Source organism: Brachyhypopomus gauderio, unplaced genomic scaffold (genome assembly GCF_052324685.1).
Source record: "Brachyhypopomus gauderio isolate BG-103 unplaced genomic scaffold, BGAUD_0.2 sc386, whole genome shotgun sequence".
NCBI classification, from domain to species: domain Eukaryota; kingdom Metazoa; phylum Chordata; class Actinopteri; order Gymnotiformes; family Hypopomidae; genus Brachyhypopomus; species Brachyhypopomus gauderio.
In genome coordinates this window covers 59137-73765 of record NW_027507207.1, presented here as the reverse complement: position 1 = coordinate 73765, position 14629 = coordinate 59137, and the positions used below count along the sequence as shown (strand labels likewise).

Here is a 14629-nt window from a genome sequence, read left to right as displayed (position 1 = left end):
GAGAAGACAAGCAACACAATTTACACTCACTTTCTCTCTATTCATGCACACGCACTTGGAAAGTGTGTACCTGTCCATCAGACAGGCAGGCGTCCCCAAACTAAAGTGTGAAGGGATAGAGAGAGGGGGAGAGAGAGAGAGTGAGGAGGGAGAGAGAGAGAGAGAGAGGGAGAGGAGAGAGAGAGAGATGGAGAGAGAGAGAGAGAGATGGACAGAGGGGAGGGAGAGAGGGAGGAGGGAGAGAGAGAGAGGGGAGAGAGAGAGATGGACAGAGGGGAGAGAGAAGGAGAGAGGGGGGCGGGTGGGGGATTTTCAGAGCGTCTTGCATGGGCTTATAGCAGGAGCTGAATACATAAACATGTCCTGAAGGGAAACTGCTCTTCCTGGACCACCACTTACGGTACCAGCTCCGTACGCCATACAGGAGCTGCAGGGCTGCTCTAAAAGCCACTCCTCAATCTCCTTACACACACACACACACACACACACATGTACACACATGCACACACGTGCCGCTGTGCAGGACACACGCACACACATGAACAGGCATACACATGAACACATGTGCCCCTGCACGCGCACACACCCACCCCCACCCACCCACCCACCACCCACACACACACACACACACACACACACCCACCCACCCACCCACCCACCCACCCACCCACCCACACACACACACACACACACACACACACACAGTAACACTACAGTTTCTTCAGCCCAGCTAAGACAAGGCAGAGCTACAGAACAATGCTGGTGGACTGGTGTGTGAGAGGCACTATTGTTCTGCACTGCTGCAGCAGAACCTGCCCCGGGCCAAAAGAACCGCCAGTACACACAATGGAGATTCACTGTAACGAGCACTTCTGGAGCCCTGAATGAAATACACGCAGAAGCTCATCATCACTTTTCCCTGCTTGCACTCTCTCTCTCTCACTCTCTCTCTCTCTCTCTCACTCTCTCTCTCACTCTCTCTCTCTCTCTCACTCGCTCTCACACACACTCGCTCTCACACACACTCGCTCTCACACACACTCGCTCTCACACACACTCGCTCTCACACACACTCGCTCTCACTCGCTCTCCCTCACACACACTCTCTCTCCCTCTCACACACACTCTCTCTCCCTCTCACACACACTCTCTCTCCCTCTCACACACTCTCTCTCCCTCTCACACACTCTCTCTCCCTCTCACACACTCTCTCTCCCTCTCACACACTCTCTCTCCCTCTCTCTCTCTCACAGGACTAAACACATCCACCAGTCATGGGTTGCTGTCAAACAACAGAATCAACACAAAACAAAAGAACTGATTCTGGTGAAACCACAGTGTGCTGATCAGTGTAATAATCCTTCCTCTCCACCCCATCGCTGCAAAGCTGGTCAGGAGCAGAGAAGATGCGTCTTCACGTGGTGTCGTAGGACACGACAGCTGTAGTCTCAGCTCGGATCGCTGACGGTCGTTGGCGTGGTGTGTTTTAAACATCTCTGCGCTGGGCCGCTGGTCTCCACCAGGAGAAGAAGCTCGCCCAGCACTCCTGCCCCTTTTCCATGGTTACTGTGTAAAACTGCTGAATTCACGCACAGCTAAAAACGTCTCCACCAACTCAAACTTCGCTCCGTGGCTGGTATCCCAGACGACTGTCAATGTCTTACAACCACCTGTTTCTATAGGCACATCTCTTAACGAGGAGCAGATTAATGAGACATTCATAGGGCGGGGGAGGGTTAAGACAGTCCAGCGTCTGGGGGGGGGGGGGGGGGGGGGGGGGGGGACAGTAGGGGGTGCTCACCATCAAATTATTCATAAGAGGAGAATTATCATCAGGACTGAGACGTTTTGAATGAATAATTGATTGCATGTTGGCAGCCACCGTGTTAGAAGACTGCAGGCCTGGGACGTGCTGGGGCGGGGGGGTGGGGTGGGGGGTATCAGGGCTACAAAGGGACACAGCCCGTCCTCTGGGGACAACCAGCACACTCCCCTCGCGGTGCACACTGTCTAATGATCTAGGCAAACTGGGACATGACTCCACATACACTACAGACATGCATGAATCACTACAGACGTGCAGGAATCTGATTTTTGCTAAACCTGCCCTGCAGCGGGGTATTCAGGGTCTGTCCTGCACACCTGGATTATTGGTTGGGAAGGTGCAGTGGTAAAGTACTCTTATTTCAGGGTTATAGTTAGGCCTCATTAACATAAAGGGTTCAGATAGTGCTCATGTCTGACCCCTCCCCTGCCTGCAGCAAGGCCAGCCCCCTCAGGCGGTGAACAGCCAATCAGAAGGGAGATACTCCTGCAGTAGATCTCCATATAGTCATTTAGATCTCCATTTAATGGTTAACAGTGCTTGGGCAGGTCTGAGGTGGCAGTGACACACCCTGCTAACACACACACGCGTGCACACACACACACACACACACACACACACACACACACAGCTACAGCCCCGCCCACATTCTCCTTCTCCAGAAGCACACTTCTCGTGCCCGCGTGCTAACCTTTCAAACACGGCTCCTGTGGTTAGCAGCGCCGCTGTTACTTAGCAACTTTGGCGAAGGCAGTGTGGGCTCTGAGCGCAGCGGCTTGGCAACCGGCTATTTTCAGCCGCTTCGACGTGAGCAGGTCACACGCTAAACCTGCTCAGTGGAGGAGGCAGGCGGAGGAGAGGAGAAGAGGAGGAGGAGAGAAGGAGAGGGGGCAGGCGGAGGAGAGGAGCCCACAGAACAGTGTCTGCGCAGTCAAAGAATGACAGTCCTGTAGCAGATGAGCTGTCCAAGGACAACGGCATGAGAGAGGAGAGGCAGAGGGAGGTAGGGAGGGGTAGTAGGTATGTTTTGAGGGAGGTAGGGAAGGAGGTATGTATTGAGGGAGGGAGATAGGGAAGGGAGGGAGGGGGTAGGGATGTAGGTAGGGAGGGAAACACCAAACATAGCTTGAAGTGTGCAGTATGATTGTGATCTTCCAACATGCTTGTGATTGTGATCTTCTTTGTGTCTCCACAGATTTCACTGCACTGACACTGCAATACCGAGTCACGAGCTCCTGCCTTGCTTCCGTGTTTCTAACGCCTTCAAATTTAGGCCACGCCCACGTGAACCCACAGGGACAAGATCTTTCTCTGCACAGAGACAAGGATTAATTACGACAACACTGAACACTGCATTTTAGGTCAAGGGGGCATTTAGCACAAGAGCAATGTCAGCGCTGGTTCTCCAAGCTCCAGGCAAGTGCGGTGTGTTCGGGCGTTGCAGAATCAAACGCACGACGGAGAAGGGTTGTTCTTCTGTGGCCATAGTCGAAATGAAGGTGTACGTCGCAGAAGAGACGTTTTGGTTTAAACACGTGGGCCGTATGTACGTGGCCCCATTACCCAGTGTCACTTTCAGCAGCGCAGACCTGCGCGTCGTAAGCAGACTGCAAACAGCTGTAGCCCTCATTGCCATGAGCATCACGGCATCATAAAATAAAGTGATTGCCATGTTCATTTAAAACGATATCGATGCTCACTCTGCGTCTAATTAAGAGCCGGGGAGAGACACACAGCCAGCTCGGACTTGACGCCCCCCCCCCCGGGGGGCAACGCTTTTCGTGTGCAATGATGATGTGATGAATGTGGAATGATGAGGTGAGTTTTGGTCCATCTGTGATTATTATGGGATGTGCTCCAGGGGGCTGTTGTGCCGGTATAGCAGAACTCTGGACCTGTGCCTGTGCTACAAAACAATGCCCTGAGGAAAACGGGAAAAGGTCCATCTGGGTTTTTCATGGAGATGGGATGAAAGGGGGGGGGGCAATTACCTGAACCGCCATGAGGGGCAGGTGTGTCCCCTTTTACCCCAGGAGAGGGGTTGTAATTAAAAGAAATGCCAGGATCACACAGCACTGAGGCGATGGATGTACAGAAAAAGAGGGTTAATTCCCTACGTTAGCGGGCACATTCGTCCTTAACTCTTAGGACAGTGAGCAGTCGTCTCTCTGCCAGGTGGAGGAGACTCACACTGGGCCACTATGGGGCAGGGTGGTGCTCTAATGACCCCCACCCGTCCATAGGCTCCAGTAGCTGTGCTCACTCTGACAGGAACACGGCCCTGCTCCGTGTACGTCCCGGCTAGCGCAAGGCAAATGATTTGAATGTAAGGCACATTAGCGTCAAGCTGCCCACTTCAATATATTATAATGTGTTGCTTGTCTTTAATGGAAAATCAATGGCAAGACAAGCCTGTCACCTCCGAGTCGACACAAACGCAATTTTCACATTGACATGTGTGGAGTGCACAGGATTGATCTGCCGTGCTGTGAGACTTTAATATTGTTTTCTCCGGGCTCATTGACTCTCACGCATACTGACCCCTACATTATCTGTTAAAGTCCACCGCCTGGCAGAAGGATTCATCATTCTCTCTCCTCCCTGCCTCATTCATTTCTCCACTGCTTCCTCTTTACATCCATCCCTGCATCCCTCCATCCCCACACCGGCCTGGTGTGATGTTCATAATTAGGGTGGTTTGTTTCCATGGAGTCTTGACAACCACAAACTGGTACCTCAACCAGGCTCGATCTCAAACGCACATTTCAACTCCAAGAAGAGTCCAAGAAGACTCTGTTAGAAGAGTCCGACCGTGGTTCTTCTAACAGACTGAAATGTTAGCGTTGCATTAACCAATATTAGTTGGTTTGGTAGGTAGGAGGTGTCAAAGCTGGGCCTGAGAGGGCCAGAGACCAGTGTGGCTAGGAGATTGTGGTATGGAGACTGACCTGCTTAAACGCACCTGAGTCAATTGCCAGGTGTAGCAGGTGTGTCTGAGCAGATGACTAAACTTTGCTAGCCCTCCTGGACTGGGCCGTCACACCCCTGGATTAAAAGCTTAATTTATTCCCCGTTCCTCCATTCCCCATTCGGTTTATAAAAAGCCTCACAATGACAGTCTCAAACAAACGATGATAATACAATGCCCCGAAAACCTGGAACATAATCAATAACAAGATAATAGAGTCAGTGAAGACTCATAGGACCGCATGTAGCAAGCATTATCCACCACTGATGAATATGGAATCATTGATGATAGACCCTTCCCTCTTTCCCTTGTGTTTTACCAAAACACACCCATAAGAAACACGGCACACACACACACACACCACACACACACACACACACACACACACACACACCTTTCTCGTGCATGCTGACACAGATATTCACGGTCACAAATGTGCACACTGTTGGGATGAGTGTTCACATGAAGCCAATAAACACACACACACACACACACACACACACACACACTCGCGCAGACAAGAACAAGTCTGACTGGAGGAATAAAACCTCACGTCAAACCAGCTTTATGTTCACTTCCATTATCCCCTTAACAGCTTGTGTGTGTGTGTGTGTGTGTGTGTGTGTGTGTGTGTGTGTGTGTGTGTGTGTGCTTGCGAGAAGGGGTATTTCTAGGATTTCTGGCATGCTCTCTTCTGTGCGTTTAATATTTAAAAGCAATATTTCCAGGCAATGTTGAGATCATCAATTGGAACTTTTATCAAATGGCATCAAGTCATAATAAATTTCAATACCTAATAACAAATGCTGCTCAGCTGTATTTCCACATTAATACTTTTGTCCCTCCAGCACAGTCTCGTTTTTACTCGTGTTATCGGTTTTCTCAAGCACATTTCACAAATTCACAATTTATCACCACCATAGAATTGCAAAAAGCTATATATATATATATATATATATATATATATATATATATATATATATATATATATATATATATATATATATATATATATATATATAAACAGATCAATGTTTGTTGTTGTAGAGAAACAATCCATCATTGAAATGGAAGTGAAATCGTCAATGACACCAGCTGGGTTGATGTCTGTGGCTTTCTGAGCTACTTAGCAACCTCTTATCATCAGGTAGCAAATGGCAATTTCAATATCACACACAGTACAGCCGTCCCACATTAATTGTGTTAGGTTTATCTATGATGTGGAGAAACAGAAGTCCTTTCTGTATAATGGAGTTGTAGATATACAAATAGAAAATAGCCATATAAAGTTAAGTCTTCCGGTCATGTGAAAAAATGAGGCAAATATGATTATTGTACATTTTGCTGCTACTCTGTACTTTCCAATCTAAAGCTGTGTCCAAAACTGCCCCATTCGTTATTTAGTGGCTGCGACCCTGACTGTGATGGATGTGCACAGGACGGATTCAATGACTGTGGTGTAGAACTGGCTCCATGGTTTCTGCTGAAGACCATACTCCTTCAGTCGCTATAGAAAGTAAATCCTACACTGGGCCTTTCTCAGGATGGAGTTGATGCCGGTCACTTCAGCTCTTGGGAAATGGAAGTGTTCCTAGGAACGTGAAGATCTCGGTGGTTAACACAGAGCTGTTGAATACTGAGAGGTGTCTCTACATCTCTGAGTGTATTCAGCTTTAAGTTGTTCTGATGGCACCAGAGCACCATCTGTTTGACCTCAGCCAAGGGTGGCAGCATGGGCTATGTATTTGTGAAGGGCTCTCCACAGTGGGACAGGGCCACAGGCTAACACACTGTTTTTTAAAGCGTTTCTGTGCAACCTTCATTTAGCCACTCTGATCTCTTTCACCATGCAGTTATTGTCCTGCTTGAACGGGGTTTGAACCCCTCTCCAGAAGACATCCTCCTTGGCCTGACGAACCCGTCTTAGTCTGGCTGTGTCCTGTTATTGTTGTATGTGCTGTGGGCTTTGGTTGGCACACATCTTTGCAAAAACTGATGTCACTGTGTTAGTCAGTTCATCCAGGCAAACTCGCTCATTTGCAGATTCAAAAAACTCTCCAATCGGTACGCTCAAAGAGCAGCCTTGCAGTTGCCCGCTTTGTCTCGCCGGTCCATTTCTTCACCGTTTTGACCACAGGCTTTGTTGATTTTAGTTTCCAGCTGTAGGTTGCAATAAGTTGAATGAAGCAGTGATCAGAGTGGCCCAAAGCTGTCAGGGGAACAGAGCGGTTTGCGTCTTTAAAAACTGGGCAGCTGTGGTCAAGCATTATTCCTGGTGGGACATGTTTATATGCTGTCTATGTTTGGGCAGTAGGCAGTTTAATTTTCCTCTGCTGAAGTTCCCAAGGATTAAGAAAAGTGAATTCATATGTTTTTGTTCGAGGCCGGTTTTCTGATCCTGCCACAAACAGCATTCACACAGGCCTGGGGAGGGTTTCACCAACACGGATGAAGGAGCAAGACTTCTGCAGATGATAAAGTGGACTCAAATTTATCAGGGTCTCCAAGTTCGGGCTGTATTTACCATGACATCTGCACAACAACCTTCTTTGATGCAGTCTTCGGTTTCTATTATAGCCTTGCTTAGCGTAGATGGAAGTCTGGAAGATGTAGCCCACTGTCAGATTCACTGAGCCAGGTCTCAGTCAACCAAAGGGCAACAGAACATGCAAAGTCCTTGTTCATCGCATCAAGGAGATCTAGCTCGTCTACTTTATTGGGCATGGAGGAGATTCTCCAGGTGAATCTATGGCAGCCCAATTCAAAATCCAAGCTGTCAAGAGGTTTTTTTTTTGTGCATTAGTGCGCTACTACGATATATGCCTCTTCCATCTCTCACGGAGAGCAGCTGTGAAAAGCTATATAATGGGAACTGCCTGGTTTTAAGCAGTTCTTTAGTGAAAGTAACGTTGGGTGGAAAGTAATCGGACGTAGAGGTAGAAAACAAGAAACAAAGAAAGTACTAGACAGCGCTGTGCTGAAGCTGACATCAGCTGAAGCTGATCTCAGTGATCGGGATGAACAACGTAGCCTAACTCACCTTCCCAAAGTCCCTCACGTCGAAGAGGTCAAACGGATCGAAGAGCTCGCTGTTACGCAGCGCAAACTTGTCATGGCAGACCTTGAGGAACGTCCGGATGTTCTTCAGACACAGAAACTAGAAAAGAACAGAGAGAGAGAGAGCTCGTTAGCATTAGCAACACTCTGCATTCTTTTAAATGCTACTGCAATCTCGTCCTTATGCCCGCTGTCATCCAACTTTGTTTGAAGGAATTAAAATATTGTTAGTCAACAGGTAACGCAAAGCCACCACACCTTTAGTGTCGGAAGCAAATTTAATTTCCTGGAGGCGACCGACAGGTTTCTCATTTCCTGCTTCCCATATGGGTGATTAAACATCAGATCTCACCCGGCGATTCGGCTGGCTGGTGGTTAGGCGGTTAGGCATGACCATAGGTGTAATAACCCAGCACCGAGGGTTACCTAGCCCAACAACGGCACGGTCTACACGAGTCGATCAGCTGGACGAGCCACGTGGATATTGTATGCTAGTCTTGGTCTTTAGCGTGTTCCCTCCGTTCCCTTTAAAATCAGCTTTTATTAGCAGACCAGTGTGACGGGGTGCGTATTCATTATTTGTGTTAATAAACAGGCTTCGAAAAGTGTTTGTCAGATCTTACTGCGTATAACCATGGTAAATAATTATTACTCGCAGTCATCGATGATCCCTCTCCACTAACCAAGTCAATATGAATTAGATTGTTAATACATCTTATAAATGTTAATACACCACAGTCTGTATGGAAGCAATAAGAATAATCACACAAAGGCTCACTTGATGGAAATTAGATTTCTACAATCATCCTCAATTCCCCCCCCTTCCCCCCAAGCACCCAAACACTGACACACTTGTGGACTTAAATTTACTAACAGTGTAATGAGTTCTCAACAGACAGGTCTTAACACAGCACTCAACAATCTTGGTGCCATTTTCCAGCACTAATCACAGACACCACCGTAAACACAGAGGGAGGCAGAAACTCACTCAGTGTTAGCCTCAACAAAAGACTGGTGATAGCCTTCCTTTCATAATATCCACTCCAATACCACGGCCCTAATTATGGCCGCTGCAACACCAAGACTGCTATTATGTGGTATTGTAAAGCAAACATGTGGGATTAACCATTATTTGGCACACGAAGGCAAAACCACAATGCTGCAATCACCACACCTTCATCATCAGACTAGTTAAAGATTCACATTGACAAAGATGGCTGGCAGTATCCCATGGAGCTCCCATGGTTGGCGGGAAGACCGCTAGCAACCGCGGACAATCTATAATAGTAGCAAAAACATAAATGATGCAGCGCTTTGGTGCATTGCACTATAGTGAGCTATTTTTAAAGCAAGCCCGCGGGCAACTCATGACGTGGGTGACCCCTGGTTTATTCAATATTGACGGCAGCCTAACTTTTTGATTGGCAGCTAATTGAGCAATAGAACACGAGAGGGAGTGTGTTATCGTGAATATATGTAGCTACATGCCGTTACTTGACAACGCGTCCGCGGAGTGATACAGAGAACGAGAATACCGTGCTGTTATCACACATATCTGCAGGGTTAGAACACTTCTCAACCAGTCGGATTGTGAACTAACTGTTGTATAATTGGCGAATAATCATTTAGTATTAGAAGGGGAGGGACAACTGTGAATTTTGATTGGACATAAATTTAAGTAGATTTCTCGATGGGACCAATTAGGTTTACAAATTTATATGTAATTCATTGGCCCTTTGGCGAGCTACTTGGAAAGGGGTGGCGAGCTACTGGTAGCTCGCGAGCGACGTGTTGGAGACCCCTGCCGTAGGGGTTTCAGCTGGCTCCATCTCTCTGATCACCTGAGTGCTACAACTTCAGCCTGGCTCCACGTGGGTCTCCAAACGCACTCCACCTGAGGGCCGATCACTTGTGCACCTCCCCAACCTGCTTCAGCCTACTTACTCAACCACAATACATCTCTCAGTTGTTTCTTCCTCTTTCTTTCTTTCGGTTCACGTCTCTGTCATGCGCACTCAAACCTACAGGTACTAAATGAAGCACCGTAGGTGTTTCCAGACATAGCAGTGGTTTGGGTAAACTCCACGCCTTGGGTGTGTATGCTGATCTTTGGGTCCAATCTGTGATGAAGTGTAATGAAGGCTGTGAGAACCCGCCACACATTTTCAGCAAAAAAACGAATGAATCTTGAAGAAATGTAGAAAGGGGAATAAAGGAGGCCAGACCCAGACAGCAGAGCGCCGTCGGCTGCTACAGCCCAGCACTGCTGAGCCTCCGGCCCGTGTGCAGAATAACGCATTACCTTTCTCCGGAGGAGGGGAACGGTACACACAAGCTGCCTCCTGCCTCCCGCTTTAAATGGAAGTTTACAGGACGGTCCCCGAGAGCATCTCCACCAAGACAAACAAAACACACAAAAAGGAAAGAATGCAGCAGGAGAAGAGGAGGGAGGGAGAGATGACGAAGGGAAAGAGGAATGCAATAAAAAGGGAAAGTGGGTGAAGGAGAGCATTGTGGGGGAGTGTTTGGGAGGTGTGATGAGGTGACTGGGCGGTGTGGTGAGGTGATTGTGTGGTGTGGGGAGTGTGTGGGAGGTGTGGTGAGGTGATTGTGTGGTGTGGGGAGTGTGTGGGAGGTGTGGTGAGGTGATTGTGTGGTGTGGGGAGTGTGTGGGAGGTGTGGTGAGGTGATTGTGTGGTGTGGGGAGTGTTTGGGAGGTGTGATGAGGTGACTGGGCGGTGTGGTGAGGTGATTGTGTGGTGTGGGGAGTGTGTGGGAGGTGTGGTGAGGTGATTGTGTGGTGTGGGGAGTGTGTGGGAGGTGTGGTGAGGTGATTGTGTGGTGTGGGGAGTGTGTGGGAGGTGTGGTGAGGTGATTGTGTGGTGTGGGGAGTGTTTGGGAGGTGTGATGAGGTGACTGGGCGGTGTGGTGAGGTGATTGTGTGGTGTGGGGAGTGTGTGGGAGGTGTGGTGAGGTGATTGTGTGGTGTGGGGAGTGTGTGGGAGGTGTGGTGAGGTGATTGTGTGGTGTGGTGATTGTGTGGTGTGGGGAGTGTGTGGGAGGTGTGGTGAGGTGATTGTGGGGTGTGTTGAGGTGATTGTGTGGTGTGGGGAGTGTATGGGAGGTGTGGTGAGGTGATTGTGTGGTGTGGTGAGGTGATTGTGTGGTGTGGGGAGTGTGTGGGAGATGTGGTGAGGTGATTGTGTGGTGTGGGGTGTGTGTGGGAGGTGTGGTGAGGTGATTGTGTGGTGTGGTGAGGTGATTGTGTGGTGTGGTGAGGTGATTGTGTGGTGTGGTGAGGTGATTGGGCGGTGTGGTGAGGTGATTGGGCGGTGTGGTGAGGTGATTGGGTGGTGTGGGGAGTGTGTGGGAGGTGTGGTGATGTGATTGGGCGGTGTGGTGAGGTGATTGGGTGGTGTGGGGAGTGTGTGGGAGGTGTGGTGAGGTGATTGTGTGGTGTGTTGAGGTGATTGTGTGGTGTGGGGAGTGTATGGGAGGTGTGGTGAGGTGATTGTGTGGTGTGTTGAGGTGATTGTGTGGTGTGGGGAGTGTATGGGAGGTGTGGTGAGGTGATTGTGTGGTGTGGTGAGGTGATTGTGTGGTGTGGGGAGTGTGTGGGAGGTGTGGTGAGGTGATTGTGTGGTGTGGTGAGGTGATTGTGTGGTGAGGTGATTGTGTGGTGAGGTGATTGTGTGGTGTGGTGAGGTGATTGGGCGGTGTGGTGAGGTGATTGGGCGGTGTGGTGAGGTGATTGGGCGGTGTGGGGAATGTGTGGGAGGTGTGGTGAGGTGATTGTGTGGTGTGGGGAGTGTTTGGGCGGTGTGGTGAGGTGATTGTGTGGTGTGGGGAGTGTGTGGGAGGTGTGGTGAGGTGATTGTGTGGTGTGGTGATTGGGCGGTGTGGTGAGGTGATTGGGCGGTGTGGGGAGTGTGTGGGAGGTGTGGTGAGGTGATTGTGTGGTGTGGGGAGTGTGTGGGAGGTGTGGTGAGGTGATTGTGTGGTGTGGTGAGGTGATTGTGTGGTGTGGGGAGTGTGTGGGAGGTGTGGTGAGGTGATTGGGCGGTGTGGTGAGTGTGTGGGAGGTGTGGTGAGGTGATTGGGCGGTGTGGGGAGTGTGTGGGAGGTGTGGTGAGGTGATTGGGCGGTGTGGGGAGTGTGTGGGAGGTGTGGTGAGGTGATTGTGTGGTGTGGGGAGTGTTTGGGCGGTGTGGTGAGGTGATTGGGCGGTGTGGTGAGGTGATTGGGCGGTGTGGTGAGGTGATTGTGTGGTGTGGGGAGTGTGTGGGAGGTGTGGTGATGTGATTGGGCGGTGTGGTGAGGTGATTGGGTGGTGTGGGGAGTGTGTGGGAGGTGTGGTGAGGTGATTGTGTGGTGTGGGGAGTGTTTGGGCGGTGTGGTGAGGTGATTGGGCGGTGTGGTGAGGTGATTGTGTGGTGTGGGGAGTGTGTGGGAGGTGTGGTGAGGTGATTGGGCGGTGTGGTGAGGTGATTGGGCGGTGTGGTGAGGTGATTGGGCGGTGTGGTGAGGTGATTGGGTGGTGTGGTGAGGTGATTGGGCGGTGTGGTGAGGTGATTGGGCGGTGTGGGGAGTGTGTGGGAGGTGTGGTGAGGTGATTGTGTGGTGTGGGGAGTGTTTGGGCGGTGTGGTGAGGTGATTGGGAGATGTGGGGGAGTTTGAAGATTAGTAGGAGGAGCATGAACATTAGGAATACCGGAGGTGAGGGACAAGGGGGAATTCGATGCTGCTCGGCTTCGCCACAGCTGGACAGCTGCTCCCCCAGCAACAGTCGAAGAGGGAAACAGACGTTCTAGCAGTCAAAACTCAGCTTTAAAGAGGCAGACAGCCAGACTGTGAGGCAATCGGCGCACACAGACAAGACAATGAGTCAGTGGGTGAGGCAAGCCGTCCGTCAGACGGAGGCAGACACCCGAAAGCTCTCCGTCGCGCATCAGCACTGAATCATTACGGCACCTGCAGAGAAGCGGGAGACCAGGCGACATCACAGCAACACACCTCAGGAAAACCCCTACGGCCGACGACCGGCTGACACGGCTGACTGAAGCTGCCAACTACAAAATGCAAATGCTGATAAAATGTTACAAAACAGCAGCGTCTGAAAGTGCACCGAGGCCTGTATCTGAGCGTAGTTTGAGTGCGTTTGTGAACAGGGACACCACCTGCTGTGACCGACATTGTGCGTTGTCAGTGCACTGTTAACGTTTGATTCTCCTCCTCCTCTACACACAAACCTCTCCCACAGGTCCACTGCCCTGTGGACAGACCAGGGCGCTTGTGCACATACACACACACACTCGCGCACCACCCTCACATGGCGTCTATGAACGTGTCTCAGGTGATTAGCCCAAACCTCCTTGAAGATTTCCGGGTCTCACATATGGTATGGCTCCTTTGGAGAAGGGCTCCACTCTGACTAATTGGGGAGCTAGACACAGGATGAATAATGCATGCTAGTATGCAATATGCTAATCTGATAGCATTATCCCAAAGCCAAGCACATCACAGAAACCCCTCTGTGTCATTATTGAATCAAATGCAAAGCACCCTATAGGAAAACCATCTGTCCATCTTCAAATGAAACCCATTATTGTCGTCTGAGTTATAGCTGTCCATTTTCCATTTGACACCCTGGACCAAGAGTTGGAAGTGTGGCTCTGGGCTGGATCAGCGGCAGAGACAAGACACCTGCATCCACACAGAACACCTGGAGCCCACTAGCACCGCTTCCATTAAAGAAATGAGAGCTAGAGAGAGGGAGTGTCCACATGTTTTGAGAGAGAGAGAGAGAGTGTGTGAATTAGTGCATGTTAGTGCAGGAGGTGGCTTTGTGATAAAGAAAGTATTTCATAGTGGAACTCTACCAATTGAACCAAAGGTTCCTTGCACTGGGGAACAGAAGCTTTACTCTTAAGGTTGATGGAAAGTGGCAATGGCTATAAAGTCAAAGGATTTTTCCGAGTTAATGCCCTAGTCAGACCTGGGCAGGCCCGATAAAGCCAGCTTTCCACGTGTGTATTTCAACACCCTCACTGCATGGCTTGAAGTAGTGGAAGTAGTGCAATAAATGTGTTTTCTCTGGCATCTTTAACAATACGAGAAGGTCTCAGTCCAGATTTCCTTCCACTCTCGTCTTGCGAGTAAGGTAAAGTCTACGAGACTTAGTTTCCAAAGAGAGAGAAGAAGAAGAACAACAACAATATGGAGCTGAAAGCTTTCATTACCACCTCAGTTTTATCTGAACTACCATCCGATTTCTGTTGTTCCTGACCCCAAACCCAGAGCAGGCGCTCAATCACACTCATAAAACCTCTGTGTGCTTGCTATGGAGCTCTTGAGGTGCTAAAAGCAGCAAGTGAGTAAATGGGGGTTAGCTGGGGGTGGAGGGGGTTGGGGTAGTTGGGGGGGGGGGGGGTAGGTCTGGGTCAAAAGCGGCTCCTCATTGGCCAGCCGTGACATTCATCTCCCTGGTCTTCACTCAGCCCAGTTCCTCGGGGGCCCCGCTCACCACTTCCAGCACCTCCGGATCAGAACGGGCTTCCACTGCAGGGAGCCTCTGCACTTTGACCCCAGAGCCGTCAAAAGCCCACATGCTCCTTCTCGGGGGCCTGGGAATGCCGCGGAGGGCCGGGCTCCTCCACACAGCAGCCCGCGCCCCGGGCGTGGAGGGTCCTCGCGGGCCGCCACAATCACGGATTTACTGCCTGCCGTGTGGCGTAATGGGCGGCGATCTGCGCGCAACGCGGTGGACGGGAGGGAGATGG

At 50.1% G+C, this 14629-nt stretch overlaps 1 protein-coding gene across 1 annotated transcript in view; it reads right to left on the bottom strand.

Annotated features, from left to right (window-relative positions):
* Positions 1–7740: 7740 nt before the first annotated feature.
* LOC143505586 (guanine nucleotide exchange factor VAV2-like) overlaps positions 7741–14629 on the bottom strand; it is a 36295-nt gene continuing 29406 nt past the window's right edge. The window contains exon 2 of the mRNA XM_076996173.1: positions 7741–7950. Within this exon, the coding sequence (XP_076852288.1) occupies positions 7825–7950 (126 nt within the window). The 3' untranslated portion in view covers positions 7741–7824. The remainder of the gene's footprint in view (positions 7951–14629) is intronic.